The 17,790-nt window shown below is 39.0% G+C and overlaps 1 protein-coding gene across 24 annotated transcripts in view; it reads right to left on the bottom strand.

Annotated features, from left to right (window-relative positions):
* The window catches only part of ABLIM2 (actin binding LIM protein family member 2), a 139,833-nt gene that overhangs the window by 72,036 nt on the left and 50,007 nt on the right, over window positions 1–17,790 (bottom strand). For all 24 annotated transcript variants that reach the window (XM_065062597.1, XM_065062574.1, XM_065062576.1 and 21 more), the window contains exons 3-4: window positions 13,374–13,557; window positions 3,641–3,756 (exon numbers count right to left, since the gene is read on the bottom strand). In XM_065062597.1, coding sequence (XP_064918669.1) covers window positions 3,641–3,756; window positions 13,374–13,557 — 300 coding nt within the window. The remainder of the gene's footprint in view (window positions 1–3,640; window positions 3,757–13,373; window positions 13,558–17,790) is intronic.

Below are 17,790 nucleotides of genomic sequence, written 5' to 3'. Positions count from 1 at the left end.
ATGATGAATGCTTTTGATTACAATAGTAAAAGCAAAATCCACTCTTAGCTTCCACGCTGACAGTCCACTGGCAAAGGCCCTGCTACATAGACATAGTATTTGAACCTGATCCTCTATATCCTAAATAAATCCTCTAATATCCTACAGGGTCCAGCTCTCATTCAGTCTTCACTCTTTAGATTCCTGTCTATGTATAATTTTCTTACAAAATGTAAAAATAGTCAGAATATGTGGAAAAATAAAGATGAATATCAGTAATAAATTTATTCTGGTATCAATATCTCAGTAACCCATCTAATTCTCCATATGATCTTATCTTCCATCTTACGTGAAAACATATATTACTTTTTTTTTTTAGGAATTCTTTATATATATAGCAACAAATTGCTGTAGAAGAGACAAACTCTGAATTTGAAGAGGCATTTAGAGATGCCAGAAGAAAACACAACAATGTCTTGTATGGAAGAGAAAGAAACACAAAAGCATTAAAAAGATTTATCAAGTTATTAAGAAAGAACTCCAAACACAGAATCTCATTAAAAGACTTAGACAATCCTCTTCAAAACTTTCTGATTTAAGATTCTATTTAGTTGGTTACGTGACCCTAATGAGACACTCTGTTAGTGCGATTGTAAATGTTTAATTTCTGAGCACACAACAGTAAAGGGCAGTTCTTATTTTCCTTTAGTGGATTTGGAATGGATGAAGGGAGTAATAATGTGTGTCTCTAATATCACCCTGTAGAGCACCAATATGTGGAAAGAAGCCCAGCACAAGTCTGTGTGCACCACAGATCAGACCATTTGAGTTTTGTTAATAAAAGAGAACATTTGGGTGTGTGCCTGGAATTAGTCCCACAGGACAATAAATACTGAAGTATCTATCCTTTAACTGCAATCAGAAATGTTTTTGTGATCTCCCCTGGTCTGGGGGTTCATCCAGTAATCTAATTTAATCACACTGGTTTAAGGTTTATTTCACAGACTAAATACAATATCATGTGCTCAGATGTCATTCACTTTCCATCTGGTTTAACCTTGGGTGGGCAGAAATGCAGCATTTTGTGAGCTACTTTTTTATTCCTAACTGCTGTTTTCTCTGTTGAGTTCCAGATAATTAAAAACAAATACTGTGGTTGCTATGTCAACGGTGCCTACTGATGCAAGGTCCTTGTCTTCCTGTCTTGGATGCAGCACCCTTTGGTGACTCACCTAATTTCAACCAATAACTCTGCAGAACACAGCAATTTGCTGCTACATGTCGACATCATTTCTTGAGTACTCCTTCAACATCAATACTGCCACAAGAGGTTTCCACAGTGAGCATTTTATAAACTAAACAAAGCAGGTAGCTAGGTATTTATGCAATAATAAAAAAATTCAAGGACTCAGGCAAAAAAAAAAAAATATATGACATTCTTAATTTCTTCCAAAGGTAATGCATGAAGGAGGTTAAAAACAAAGTGGGAGGACAAAAGCAATGGTTCTATCCTAAAGATTAGCAAGAGCTTGAAAAACAGTAGTTATTACGCATTGCTCTTTACATATTAATCTGAAAGTTTCCAAAATTCTTTATTATCTTTTTAGATATTTGGTTCATTTTCTGTACACTGTCATTGGTCAGGTTCTGACACATCCTGCTACATATACGTGCACGCACCTCCATGTATTTGTGGCTGCAGTGCTTTCCATTGACCCACCAAAGCTCTACTCCCCACACCAAGAAGGGATTATACTATTACTACCCAGTTTCCCAAAGCTCATGAGCTCTGTAGCTCCTGGGCCAGCTGCATGTCACCATGAAATCAGAGGATGCTGCTGTGCAGCAGCACTGCAAGACACGGGGGAAATGGAGTAAGGAAGATATAAGAAAGGATATCGTCTATACAAGTAAGGATGATATTTATCTGGGAACCTGGCAACACCATGGCACATTCACTTGCAGACCACATAAGGACCTCAGTTGGCCCTTTAACAAGTCATGGTATCTGTCAGCTCATCACCACATTGTTTGAGAAGAAGAATTGGTAAACCTTGGCTGAAGACCAAATTAAATTATTTTAGAAGTCCAATCCACAGTGTGGCAGATGTCCAGGTTTCAAGCAAGACTTATCTGAATCCATTAAAACCTGTAATGAGCAAGATTTCCTCCACTTCTAATGAGTTTTGAAGCAGACCTGTATTTGAGATTTAAATACTTGCACTGGCTTGTGATTTTATTCAGGGAAAAGCTAAACTTTTGTTTTCAAAGGCCAGGTTTTGTCACAAAGATATGTTTTCCAGTGCTGTTTCTCTTTAAAGCAAGTGGTTTGCAGGTACCCGTGCATGAGGCAGGCTCAGTGCAGCAACCTGAGAGAGCTAGGGAAATGCAATACAAGATAAACTCTCCATGGGGGGTGTGTGTGCACAGAGAAAAGGAATGTAAGTACATTAAAGCATTCTGTATCACAGATAATCAAATTAAGTTGTTCTGTCAGTACTCAGCCAGGCAAATAATTTCCATTAAAGTCATAGCCACTTTTCCCATTTGACAAGGAGACAAACAGATGATAGGCCATTAAAGTGTGGATCTGCAAATGCAGCCAGGCAAGATGGCTGAGGATGATCCATCTCTGGAATAAGTGACAAGACAAAGCACCTAAGAGAGAGGGGTCATCCTCTCCCCTAAAGAGAATGGCATTAGCAAGAGAGGAATTAGTACACCATCTCTCACTGTATTCACATGGTAGCTTTTGCTGACAAACTGGAGAAAGGAGATGGTGAAAACTTCTGTAAAAAAAGAGAGACATGGGGAAAAACAAAGAAAAAAGGAAAAAAAAAAAAAAAGAAAAAAAAGAAAGAGGAGAAATTCCTCCCTGAAGTGAGCTGGATTCCTTCTATAAAAAGGTGAGATCCTTCCTTTGTATGGGGTCCTTCCCCAGTCATGCCCAATCCAGCTTGATGCGATATGATAGTAATTAAAAATATTTCTGTCTTTGCTATTTAATTGAATTGCTCTTGGTGTTTAATTACATATAGGTGGTGGATGAATGTTAAAGAATGGCAGCTGCTCATGAACAAATCAGCAGAGGAACAAGAGTTCAGAGGAACAATTCCACTCTATGGTTTGGTGGAAAAAACGTGTTATGAAAAGACCACATGTTGTGTCTGCAGTGTTCCTATCTTCTGATAGTACACAAGAGTACTGAGGTCAAGGCAAATGTCCCTCTGGTCACGTTGCATACACATCCTGTGTAGTATTTAGCCACGCACCCTTGTCACTGTTATTTTCTGAAGCAACCCTGGCACACTCACGAATTATTGAATACCATGTTAGAATTTATTTTAGCTGGAGTCAGACTAAAATATAGTCCTCAAAAATATTAACATCTATATTATGACTTCCTCCAAATAATCTGATTTACTCCATTTTTAATCAAATGCTCTGGGAGGTTCTGTGTATTGTCAACCTTATTAAAAAGAAACACAAATGGTGCCATTATATCAGACTTCTCAGTGAACTGCCATATGACTACATTGCATTTTTTCACACCTTCTAAGCAGCATAGTGGTAAAAACTCCAGTGTAAACATATCAGTGTAAAATCATGTTCTGTGCAGACTAAGAAGCATCAACAGAAAAGAGCAGAAACTCCTACTTACTTCTTAGGTTCTGTACAGGGAAAGAGCTGGTGCTGCTGGAAGGGGGCAGGGAACATTTCTGGCAGATGCACTCCTTCCCGTTAAAAGTTACCCGGTCACCCGCAGGAAAGGGCAGTCTACAACAGAGGGAACAAAAATATACAGGTTACAGCCTTACGGCTTTATAAAAATTAAATACTATTTTCACAAAGGAGCTGATCATTACTCTGTTTTCTTTTTCTCTACTTGCCTAGTTCCCATTCATGATTTTTCAGCCACTCGGAGGTTAAAGTATTGAAGGGACATATCAGACAGACAACTATAAATGCAGAGATTACAGCTACTTAGAAAAAATCATATCTGAAGATGTAAAACCACACTGAGCACTCAAGTCCAAATCCTTGCAAATCTAAGAAATGTAGCATTAGCAAGGGTTGATCACTAACAGGATCAGTTACAGAATGAAAACAAAATTGGCATTACAGGGAGTAAGTACAGACAAATGCAGCTGCTTTTATGTTGTTACAATGCTGCATGAGAGTGATGACTTTTATACATTAAAAAACCAGCACTTGTTCTCCCAACTGTGATCATATCAAAGTCCTTCTCTTAATCTACATGCTCAGAAAGTAAATGTCGGTAAACCCTCGTAGGAGAAAATCTATCCCGGTTATAAAACCCAAAGCGTCTACATTACTTGTTTGCTCTACTCAGCAGCAGCTCTCCTTACACTTAATTAAATCACTTAATTAAATCCTTCCTTTTTATCAATGTCCTTAAAACAAAAAGCTTTCTGCTATGAGATTTCTTGTTTGGGCACAGAAACCACTGAGGTTTTTTCTCTAAGGGGACCGGATGGACAAACCACTTCCCAACGCAGCAAAGGATGGTGAGGATTTAGAAACATATTTCACTCCACCCAGAGCTCATGTCCAACTAAATCCCAAGGAAGCTATCAAAACATGTCTTAAGTAGGGCACAAACATAACACAAGCCTTCTGCCTCATGGTGAAGCCATCTCATCAGATTATTTCATTAACATTTCATTAAAACTCTACATGACATTCCTCCACAAACCTTATCAAATTCATACCAACTGAGAAGTTGTCTTCACTACAAGAGCTGCACAAATACCTCTTGCTAAGGACAAACATTATTTTGGTCCCTAAAACACCCAAAAGTGGCTTATACTAAATTTGTGTTGTGTTTAAAAGAAAATCTGTATGACTTTAAAAGAGAACAAAAGCAATGTTGCCCTTTGTATCTAAGTAATGTAACTAAAATCAATACGAAACAAGATAAATAAGTGTTCAACACTACCATCCATTTCAGATCATAGGCAATACTTTAAAAAAACATGAAGACACATAGAGTTTAAATATTGTTCTCTCTTTGAATATCTGATAATTAATTCTGCTTTTTCACCTTTTCTTTCTTTTGCCCTTAACTAATGACTTTATATTCCAAATACCTGCTAATTTCTTATTTACCTGAAGTTAAACTAAGGAAAACCATTTTATAGAAACAGTCTTTAAAATTGTCTTGCTCTGACACAGTTCAATGTTCCATGTGTGATTTTGATACAAACAGGCCCAAGGACATTTTAGTACAGATCCAGGAGTCCCAGGTCTCCACCAGTTCAAGAGAGGATTTTCTGCCATGAATTTTACTCAATAATCTGATCAGAAAAAGAAAGACAACACTGTCTCTAGTATAATAGACAGGATGTGATGGAGCTGTACTGCTCCAGTGAGCAGCAGCTCTGTCCTGTCTTGCAGGAATCCAGCAGCAGGAAGCTCCTGTGTTATGTGTTATATATATATATTTAAATGTTCCTTTTAGGTCGTAAGTGTATTCACATTGGATTTTTCTACTGCTTAAAGTTCCAGAGCCTTCTAACATATGGAATAATAAGAGTTTAATGAACATCACGGAACAGTTGAGGTTGGAAAGGACCTCTAGAAGTCATCTGGTCCAAACCAAAAATTTATTTAAATGAACACACACACATTGAATAAAAATTAGTTAATGTGATAAACTTCTATACAGATAATAAACATTAATGACTAATTACCAGAAACTGTCTCAAAAATGGAGTGATATAATTCAAATGCTGTCCCAGTTTTCTGCTGCTAATGTGAAAGAAACCATTAAATCATGTTTTCATTTTAACAAAATATTATAAAATCAAGTCTAGAACTTAGCACTATTGACTGACCTGGAAAGGCACAAGCCAAAGAATTTCAACTGTTCCAGAACCGAGAGAAGAACTTGTTATTGATCTCCCATGTGCTTTTAGGACAACATCTCATCTTGATTTACAGACACCCATAAACTTGTTATGACCACTAGTAATCTGCTCCAAATTAAACCCCCACAAAAATGGTTACTTGCTCCACAGGTACAATCACACAACCACACTGCCATAAAACTATCCCAAAATCTTTCATTCTTATGCACAGCTGCCTGCCCTGGGCAGGACATTGCCTTTGAGTATGTTTTGCCATGGTTTTCATGAGGACCAAGACTGGGACTCAGCTAATGACCCAAGGGGACTCTCATGAGATGTCTTAGTAATACGGAAAACTTTGCACCATTAATAATCCTGGAGATGGAAGCCATGAATGATTCACTGCTCTGAAGAAGTACCACAACTACTGAGCATTCCTGTATCTAGTATATTAGGAGCAGTAGCCAGAGGGAAGTAGAATATGTTTTTTTTTTGACTCAATGATTTACCTAACAAAAATCCAGCTGTGCTTCCAGCTGAACACAGAAGCCCATCTCAAACAGCTGGACCAAGCATCAAGTAAAGTAGAAGCAGGGAAAGATCACTTTGAATCATCCGCATTAGGCAAATAGACAAGCAGAAAGAAAATAAGTTAAAACTAGAAGAGATGAATAGGATGATTGACTTCCTATGGCACAAAGCCAGGTAGATGGCATGCACAAAACATGCCAAAGCTCACAGGTACCAGAGCATGTCACCGGCCTTCTTAAAAGGGAGGGCATATGGGGGCTTTCCTAGCCCGTGAACATATCATATGTGGTTTATTTTCTAAGAGTTTAGTAGCTAACCATAGTGCCCTTCTCTCTATTAAGTTTTCCACATCTGCAAGATACCTTGCCCAAAAAAAACCCCAGAGAAATCCTCCTTAGAAGGTGTTTGCTCAAAGGTACCAACAGGTGGTTCCTTCCCTCACTGGTCTTCTAAACCCATAATTAGGTCTTGGAGTTTGTTTCACTGTCTTGTTCGCTGGGAATCCAGAGTTCGTACACAACACATTTGCCAGTATTTCTGTAACATCTGACCTCTTCCTTTCACAAGCAGCCATGCTTGAAGATTTTGACACTGGTACAAGTGAAGATGCAACAGAAGGTGGTAACAGTCAATTAACAAGGTTTCAGTTTCTGAGCTCTTCAACTTGTGAGCACAACTATATATAGCATTGTAAGTTAAGAGTAGCATATCTGTCTTCAAATACAATGACATCTCACCACTAGTCACCCACTGAACATTGCTAGGTATGGGTTTTAATTAGCTACTTATCCTTTTAAAAATATTCAGTGTGATTTTCACAGTTGGATTATCTATTTTTAAAATGAGAATTAAGATCATCTTTAAAAGCAGCTCTCTGAAATTATTTACAGGATTTCAATAAATCTACGATTCGTTTTCCAATTAATTTTGTTTTATCCACCTGCATACAGTATTTGTAAACTTGGAAATTACTGAAGCTGACCAAAAAATTCATATTGTAAAACACCAAACTACCATCAGCCTAATTCAGGGTAACTGTGGGCTGACACTGAAAGGTCTGGTCCTGGTCTTGTCCTTCTCTGCACCATGTATCAACCTCTGCAGCTGTGGGTAAGTCATTCAAGCTTTCTTGGCCAAAACAATTTTTATTTTGTTTTTCAGAGCAAACAGATGGCCTTCTGTTCTTCAAGTTGCTCATCTGAGTCTGTGGCTGAACAGTCAACTAAATTGAATATAAGAAAATTAACAGAAGCATATGGTCAGGGTTGTGGGGAGAGCAAAGCTATTCATTTCAGTAGCAGACTGCAGTTACACTGGGTCAGGTGTAATGTCAGACTGCAACCTAAGGACCTACAGGATCAAATTCTGCTCCAACTTGTACCTGGTACAATCAGAACCCTCAAGGTTGCTCCATAGGGATGAATTTGACCCAGGGTGTTAAACCTGATGATATGAAGTAGACATTACTTGATATCTACCGTCTACATGAATTTCAACAAGGGCAAATGCCAAGTGCTGCACCTAGGGAGGAATAACACCATGTACCATTACCCCTTGGGGGACAATCAGCTGGAAAGCATAGAAAGATGTAGGGGCTCTGGTGGACACCACGTTGAACATGAGTCAGCACAATGCCCTTGTGGCAAAGAAGGTCAGCTGCATTAGTGTATTCAGCAAGTCCAGGGATGTGATCTTCTCCTCTGTTCATCACTTGAGACACTGCATCTGGAGCAGCGGGTACCATTTCGAGCTCCTCAGCACAAGATTCACTGGAGGGAGATCAGTGGAGGTGGCTGGAACAGAGGACGCAGGCGCAGGGGCTGAAGAAGATGGACTTGTTAAGCCTTAAAATGCTAAGGAGAGATGTTATTGCCATCTAAAACTACCTGATGATGTGTATATGAAAATGGAGCCATACTCTTCTCAAAGGTACAGAGTGAAAGGACAAGAGACAGCAGATAGAAGCTGGAATCTGGTAAATGTCAACTCAATATAAGGGAAAAAAATTACCACAAGCCTGCTCAAATACTGGAAAAGTCTGTCCAGGGAGACTGTGGGATCTCCATCCTTGGAAATATTTTAAATCAATGCTGTCAGCAGACTACTTAAACTGGACTTGCTCTGAGCCAGGGTCTGGACCACAGGACCTCCGCAGGTCCCTTCCATCTTACGTGACTCTAGGGCTACAGGGATGCTCCATTGCTCCATGTGTAAACCTGAAGAGCAGGACAGAAAGACTCTTTTTCCCCAGCAAGCATCATATATTATATATAGTTTAGAATCAAAACACTAAGAATAACAGCCTGATTTCAAAACTCTGGCCTCACCATCCAGCTAAAGAAGACTGCTTCATAAGATGCTTTAAGCAGTGCCCAGTACTGCTTAAGTGGGAACCAAATCCTTTCAAAATCCAGCAGCTGAATTCAGTAAGCAATTAAAATGTTTAACATATTCAAAAAGTCTGACCTGATTGCTGTGTTTCAGAACTAACTGAATTTTAAGTTCTGATTTTCAGTATTACCTTAATTTTTGAAGACACAAAAGCCCTCAGCTTCTTTCTAGAAATAGCAGTGTTATATGTAGGACTATAAACCCCTTTGCTGTGGGGAAAAAATATCAGTTTTCTGAATTTTTATATTCAACTGCCTGGTCACAGTGAGTTACCTTATTGAATATAATAGAAATATGAATGGATTAAGAGAAGTTTTAGAGACGGGTTTGGCACAAAACCCCTTGAAGAATACAAAGCTGCCTCTTACCCCTTCCAGAAATTATTCACCTCTATATAGCACATATTGAACTCTGTCAATACGCTGTTTCAAGAAAAAACTTCCCAAATTCAGTCAAAACACAGATATCCAAATTCTGTAAAGTGAACACGAACCTGTCTGATTACTAGTCCAGAATGTAGGTGCTAATTTATCCCCCAGCTAAGAGTCAAATTGTCATTTTCATAATTTACATGCTACAAAAAGCAGTATTTTTCCAACTTAAAATTACCATACAACCTTAAACAGACGATACATCCATCTTACATATGTATGGTCTGCATAGATGTATTAATATATCATGTAACTTATCACACTAAGACTTCTCCTGAACATTCAATTTTCACAAGTATTATCACAGGTATGATTACCCATTTCTTTTTGAAAGACCCAGTTTCCCACCCCTTCCCATCCTCCATAAATTTTTCATGGGACTATACAGTCCTGTCTCTGATAGCCATATAAGAGCTATGTGCACTATTTTAATAAGAATCAGCTTCTAATGCTACAGATGCTATTTTGCTTTTACAGACACACCAACCTTTCAGAGGAAATGTTTTTAGCAGCCCTCTGCAGGGGACAGGCCTGTCCAGCTAATGCAACTGTGAGAATAAAATTGCTCACCCACCTCCCTGGAATTGAGAGTAAGCAGTTAATATGCAACATTTTTAATCTAGATGGTTTTTCTTGTACTCATTCCTAGTTTTAGGCATTATCATCACAAAACACAATAGTAGAAATCAAGTTTCACTGTACTATGAACAGCACTGGAAGTAGAAGGGACCAAGACCTCAATCTTTATGCCTCTCACAGCAAACATGAAATTAAAACCTGATTTTTTTTAAGAGCAATGCCATCAACGCAAGATAGAGAGAAAAAATTACACAGGGAAATATGGTATACTATACTTTTAATAGTTTTTCTGTGACTGCTACTTCATTTGTTTTTTCACACTTTGACTTGTGGCAGCCCTGGGAAATAGCAGCTGAGTGCCAAGGGATGCCCAAGATGAGTCGGGTTGCCGACACCAAAGTTTTTTAACAGAGGAGGGCAGCGGGTTGTGAATGCTGTGCAGAGGGTACCAGGGAACAGCTCTTTTCCATCACACTGGGCCACATGGCACTCAAAAGTAGTAGTATCAGGAGCCCCAGAAAATGACTGGGCTCACACTGCTGGCTTTTTTTCTCACTGCTCCAGCTAGCTGTTTGCACATTAGGTTTTCTCACTCGTTTTGCCATCTGAAGCAATACACGCTTCCCACCAGTTTCTATTCAAGTCTTCTCTGGAAATAAGAAAAAAGGAGTTTCTACTGTCACTGGTTTACTATGAATGTAGGAACAGTTTAAAAGGGTTTCTTCAGCAGTTATAGAAATACAGGTTATAGAAGTGCCCATTTAAAGAGCTTCACGATCCTGCAACATTCTGGAGACCTGTGACATGAGTCAAAGTGTCTTCTGCTGCCAGCGTTTTCCCCCTGAAGTTGGTAAATGTCAAGCTTGGTTTCCACGAGTCCAGAATCAGCCTCACGATCAGGCAGTCACCACCTTTCAAGTTCACATTGTTCTGGAATTCAGATTTCTAACAGAGAGCCCACGTTACAGTCTGTCTGTAAAAGGCAACATCAAATGCAGTTTGCGTGGTCAGCCAACTGCTTCAGACAGTGTGCTCTGGCCCATTATTTATGGTTTCTGCCCATCTATAAGGAACGAGGGCACAAATGCTACTCCTGACTCTTTTCACTGAAGAAAACAGCAAGGTAGAAGGCTTTACAATCCTGTACCTAAAAACAAATGGTTCTGTTTTTTGCCATTTCATATTATTATTTTTTAAACAAACAAACAAACATTCTTTTTCTCCTTAAACCACACATATTTATAGTCTACCTGCCTTATTTTTATTGAGGTTATCACTCAATAAAATAAATGCTGATGATATTTAGATGGGACACTCTTTCCCATAAAAACCATAAATTATGTCTGGCTTGCAAAGACTGGGGTAATTGAAGCAATAGTGATTTAAAGCAGTTGAGGACCGGGTCCAGTGTTTTTACTATAAACAGATGACAGGTTTCTTCTGTTGCTCTGCACCACAAGTCAGTGTTACAACCCCCTTGGGAGACACAAACTGCATCTTGCTGGTCAGCAGGGCATTAGTTGACTGATGAAGGCAACATCCTTCTCAGGAAAACAACAGAAGAAAATATGTGTCTTTCCACTGAAGTTTTAGATAGCAGCAATTAGGAACAGTGAAATAGCTTTTTAGTCCAACAGTTATACAGAACGTTTAGTTATATAGAACGTTAGGGAACATCTCTGATTTTTTTTTTAATATTAAATACTATTTTATTGGAACTTCATTTTTAAACGCTTTAGCATGTCTTCAATACACGTGATATTTTTAGTATGTTCTAGTGAGTATTTTCACTGTATTGCAATTCAGCTCACCCGAATTGTTAGGTATTTAAGAATAAATAGTTTTGTCATACAGAAAAATATTCTAAGTTTCCAGGGAGATGAGACAAATTGTACCACCATCAGGTGAAAGGCCGACTAAATACAGCATGAGGTTAGTATATCCGATGGCCTCACTGGAACCTAAGTTAGGTACCAACCTGCTAAGTATAGTAACACACAGGTAAATAATTCATGCCTGAATGCTAAACCCTAATGGTGTGGCTGAGGATACAAGCACATTTAGCAGGAAAACAGAATCAACCATTTTTTCCTCTTACTCTTAAATAAAGAAGTTCCTCACTTTACAGAAGGTACTAGTGCTAATAAAGGTACCAAGAAGAGCCATAATACTGAGAGGCTGCAGGCCAAGGGCATGTATGGTCAACAGTGAAATTATGAGATCCACAATTAACCAATTAAATAATTTTTCTTCCTATTAAAAAACATAAAAACAACACAACAAACAAAACAAACCAATCAAACCAACCAAACCAAACACCACCACCACCACACTACTCCACAAAGATTTTAAGCACTTTTGTTAACGTTACTGTTCATGTCTGTTTAAAAGTATCTAAAAGGAAAAAAAACTACTAAACAAAGCAAAACTTGAACAGACAGAATTTAATATAATAAAGGCTAGTTAGACTCAGAGTCTTCCCCTTAACATGCTCTGTTAATTATTCCTGCAGTTGCCATATTAAATTGATATCCTGCTGTGAACCACAGCTGTTCTGGAATTTGAAGTCTTGCTTCTGCATCAGCACAGGAGGACATGTGGGTTCACTAGCCCCATGATCTGGGCAGTTTGGCTGGCAGATGGCCACAGTGACACGCTAGTTTTGGACTGCAGTCACCTGAATGTGGCACCAGCACACATAGTATCTACAATGTGGTGCATCTGTGCCCTGTTGTGCTTTCCGTTTGAATGTGTGGTTACTCATCTTGTACTGTTAAAGGCTTGAATTTAGCCAGAAAAATTATTACAGCATTTCCATTTGTTCCAAACTGCTATAACAGTGCATTTCCTGAAGGTTTAGTTGACTTAAATTTTCATTCTGAGGTCCTCAACAGATCAGTTTGTGCTGTTTCCCCAGAACAGGATTAAGGTGCAGGTCAAAGGGACATCAATAGCTTGCACTGCAGAGCCTGCAAACATCCCCACCAGCACTGGGTCGCAATGTCACACGTATCCACGTGGGAAATGATCACACTGAACTACAATAGGCTGCCTGGGGTGGGGAGGAATTCTGTGTGCTGTGTCAGTTGCCACCTCAGTGAAATCCAACACATACAGTAGTGTTTGTGGGTCCAGAACCTTTCTGTCCTGTTTCAAATGACTATTGGAGTTTCTGGGAAGCAGCACTGTGAAACTTTGGTTTAAATCTATTATTACAGTATCCACTCAGCTCGGCCACTGGCATTTGAATCCTTTGTAACTTCAGTCAGCAAAAGACAAATAGCAGACACTGGTGAAATAAAGCAACATTAGTGGCAAAAGGTCTGACAGTAGAGGCAATGGCATTTTCTAAAGTACTTGGAAAATTTCACACATAAGACACCATAAAACAGAAAAAGCATTTGAAAAAAAACAGGCACTCAAAATTTGCATTTTTTTTTTTCAGATTCTACTACTTTTTAAGGAGTGGATAATAGAAAACAGAATCCTTTTTTTTTTTTTCCCCATCTACAGGCTATAAGTTTGAACGCCTGGCATTGGGCTTTCAAAATCTACTTTTTAAATGAAATACAACTTCATGTAGAAAACATACCTGCAGACAGCACACACAAAACAGTCTGGGTGATAGGTTTTGCCCAGAGCCGAGACCACTTCTCCCTCAATGAATTCATCACAACTGAAGCACCGTGTGCCATAGAGTCTCTGGTAGTCCAAAGTACAGATGTAGTCTCCCTGTCTCACAAAGAATCCTCCTTGAGCCAGGTCACATCCACAAGCTGCAGGAAGAGAAAAGGCAGACTCAGAAGGCTGGAAAAGGAAAACTCACTCTCTAAGTGATGATGATTTTTCAACTATGATCAGTGTGATTCCTAGTGGAGTATTTAAGCACTTCAATATATGAGCTTATGATAACAGAACAGTTGTGCATCTGAAAAACATTACTTCTATAGTAAATTACATCAGTGATGCATTCTGTACACTAATAGTTTGGATTTATTCCATGTAAAAATATTAAACTCAATGCAGAGGCTGCAAGCACAAAGTTAAGTCTTTAGGAGTTGAGTTTAGGGCTAGCATATACAATACCCATTACTATATTCAATAGGTTAAAATAAATGCATAAAGGATATAAACCTTCGAAATCTAAAGCACCAATGTTACAGAGAAATGTCTCTGCCAGGTTACTCTACAACTGCCTGATATTCCTCCTGGATACAAAAGTGGTTAAAATACTACTCCATCTAAACAGAGGGTCTGATGCACATGGCAACTGCTGTAATTGTCCACAACAGTTTACAAGATCCTTTCTTTAAATCAGATCTTACATTTACCCGATAAACATCACATGCCAAACATAAATTGGAGGGATCACCAGCACCATCTGCTCTTGGCAAAAGTAGAGTTTTTCATCCTATCTGTCAAGTTATATCTTTAAAGCTAACTCTGTAGGAAAGGGTTAAAGTTGATTAACCCATGGCTTGTAAGACTTTTCAGAGGCTTCCTCCATTGTGCTAGGGCTGGAGCTAGGCTGGCAGTTTGAGAACGTGTAAGATGGGAAAGGAGAGAGACAACAGCCTGGCTGATATGATACAGAAGTAGACAGAGACAGAAGAAGAACCTCATCCATAACAAACTGGATCTTTGAAAACAGATGATTTATAAGGAGAACTGGAACGCAAAATGTTTATTCTGATGCTGTGCTGACTACTACTTTAAGTCACAGCATTACCCTTGTTACTACCTACTTCTGTTCCTGGGGATGTGCATGTAAGGAAGTGCTTCCAGCAGCAAACGGTGCCTACAGAACAAACAATCACAGCAGTGTCATTACTCAAATGCAACACACAGAAGAAAAGTGAGAATGTTGCTTATCAAATTTGGGTCGCATATACAAAACACTTCAGAGCTGTTCAGTGCCTTGGTCCCAGAACAGCAGAGGTACCTCAACATCTCAAGTTCAAGACAGATTTCTGCTTAGGTACCTGAGAGTCCACAGGCACTTTGGTTTTTAAATGTAAAGTCTTCCAGCTCACACCAAAGCCTGTTTGCAATGCCAGAATTGGTCATTTTGCATCTAAGCAATGAGAAACAAATCTCCAGCAGACATGCTCAAGGCACAAAATAGCACACACTCACAGCACAGAAATCCCTTGAACACATAAGATCCTGTCATGTTCATTCAAAAACACATCCAGTCACCTGCCTTTTTAAATCATCTTTCTAGTAGCTAGAGACCGCAGCACAGGCCGCCTGGGCTCAAGGTCCTCTTTAAACCCTGAGTAGACATTTAAATCATGATCCTTTCCCTCCTTGGAGATGGCCCTAACCACTAAGAGGCAGAAAACAACAATCATGCTGGAACTGTATTAGTATATGACCAAGAACTGCAGAACCATGGCTTAATTAACCCTTCTTTTAAGTCAAAATAATTCCAGTTACATAGCATTTGTCATGGACTACATGTATGGACTAGAAGATTTATCTTGCAATACATTGTTCATGTGGTTTATCTCACAGGCTTAACACATTTGCTTTAACATTCTCCTTTCTCACCCTTGCTCTAAGTTTTAGTAAGGACATGTTTTTTTTAACAGATTCTTAAAAAAATTTGCTTGACTTCCTAAATATCAGGGGTTTCTTTCAGCCTATATATTTCACCTACATAAGTACTGTTGTGACAAAAACACAGATCAGTTTTGGATCTAAGATGAGGTTGAGCAGCACATTGCTCTGATACCAACAATGCACTAGAGCAGTTCTGAAGTGTACCATATAGTGTTTAAACTTGCAGAGTGGATCATAAGAGAAAATCATTAAACGACATAATTAGGATTTTTTTACGTGAGCAGGGAGGGTTTACTTCCCTATATAATGTTTCTTTATGGCACATCTTAACTGCAGTGCACCTGAACAAAGCTACCAAGAGCTGCTTTGAGCTACAGGGCAGGCACCGACCTACAGTAGGTTTTGGTCTGTGCCATCCAAGAAGGACCTGGAGCTGGGCTTCCATAACAAGGGGAAGACAAGGAGTTGGAAGTGTACCCATAAATTATCTGTCCCTGCTCTGTCATGCACTCTTGCCACTACTCTCCTGCTAAAACAAGCAGTAAGCAGAAGCAAATCTGTATGTTTTTACTGCTGGCGTGGGTCCTTAAGGGAGGTCATGCAGGCCCTTCCTCAGTGCTGCTAACAGTGCCCTGGTGCTGAGCTTTGGGGTAGATGGGGTTGGTGACAGCCTTGCCATTGGCATTTGATGAAAACCTGCCTCACCCTGAACCTATTTGCCTTCCTCTCTGCTGTCACTAAGGTTTAAATTACTACAGCTCATTGTGTATTACTCCAAAGCAGTTTGCCCTAATGCAGACTTCTCAGGAAACCCTTTGGTAAAACTGTTCAGCCAAAGAGAACCAGAAAACCTAGATATTTGGACTTTGAAACATAAGCTGAGCTTGGCATCCTCTAATCAGGCCCTTTTTTGCATTGCCATCTCTTTATGCAAAGAGCAGCTGAATTCAGTCTGAAGGAACACAAATTGCTCCATGTTCATTTGCACAGCAGACTGAAGATTAAGAATTTTTTACATAAGCTGCTCTTATACCTGTTACTGTACTTTCCAATTAATATTAACAGATGTAGCCTGACAGTGAACTGCAAGCTGAAGTAATGGGTTCTTCTAGAGGCTTTTGCTACACACCACACTAAAGTGACATTCATGTAAGAAATTAATTAAATGGACCACAAGAAGGAAAAACAACTTACCAACCTACTTGTTCCACAATACAGAGTCAATGACTTCCTTCCTGCAAAGAGCTATTTCAAGATACATGACTTTCTCAATAAACAAAGTATTACAAACCTCACTCAGCTGCAGCTCTAGAGCAATAGATAGGAAAGAAAAAATTCGCAGGGTAATATTGCAATTAAAAAGTGGCCAAGGGGAAGATGGCAGTGGTTTGCGAAGAAGAGGGAAGCACAGCCTCAAGAAAGGCTATTAGTACAGCTGATCAATGACTATAGGAAATGCCTATAGGGATAATGCTCTTGGTACGACAAAGCAGACTTGTGACAGCGAAATGTGCTATGACCCAAAGCCCATGGTCTTTACCAGTGCAGAGGAGGATGCAGACAGAAGGGGAACTGGATACCTTGAGATATGGAAAAGAAGTTTACTTTAAATGCACAAGATGAAACGTCATCCATTTAAACACAAGAAAAAAAAAATCCCTTGTGAGTTGCAGAAGGAAAGAAAGATTTGCAAATACTGGTGATCACAGGACAATGACAAATCATTAATATTTTGAAGTAATAAGTAAGGGTGCACGGGGCTAAGTAGGTTCCACACAGCTGGCTAGTACTAAAGACAGCATAGCTTGTGAGCACACAGGGTATATCTTGCTCACTTTTCAAAAAAGACTGCTTCATAGCAGAGCAGGGCTATCAGGATGACCTAAAGAATTAATGCCTATTTTACGAGATAAGCAGAATTTGACTTGTTTAGCTTAGCAGAAACAACAACAAAAAAACCCCTAGGAAACAATATCTCAACATACATTTGAGGTTTAAACAGAGTTAAAGAAAAGAAGAAGAGTTATTTAAACCCAGTAAGGCTGTTGTCACAAGAACAACAGAGGAACCTTGACCATGAATAAATGGAGGCTGCAAATTAATACAAGTGTTTCTAACGATCACAGGAAATAAGTTGTGGAACAGCATCCCAGTAAGAAGGAAGAAAGATGGAAAAAGAGGCCTCAGATCACTATAACTTCAGAATGTTGTCTGAGCAAAATTAAAAAGGGATTATGATCCCTTTCTAAAATTAAAATATTAGCTTAAAGGGACTGTCTTTTAAAGGATAATGAGAGAGATCACAGAACCACAAAAATTATCCAATGTGAAACAAGTTTGGATGAAACTAGAAAAAGAAATGAGGTTTTAAAAAATTTCTTAGGGTTTGAGTACCTTAAACCCAATATCATCCATAAAATACAAATATTAACACTCAAAAATAC

Source organism: Columba livia, chromosome 4, assembly GCF_036013475.1.
Source record: "Columba livia isolate bColLiv1 breed racing homer chromosome 4, bColLiv1.pat.W.v2, whole genome shotgun sequence".
In the NCBI taxonomy this organism is placed as follows: domain Eukaryota; kingdom Metazoa; phylum Chordata; class Aves; order Columbiformes; family Columbidae; genus Columba; species Columba livia.
The sequence above is the reverse complement of the archived record's forward strand: the minus strand, read 5'-3'. Positions and strand labels throughout refer to the sequence as shown.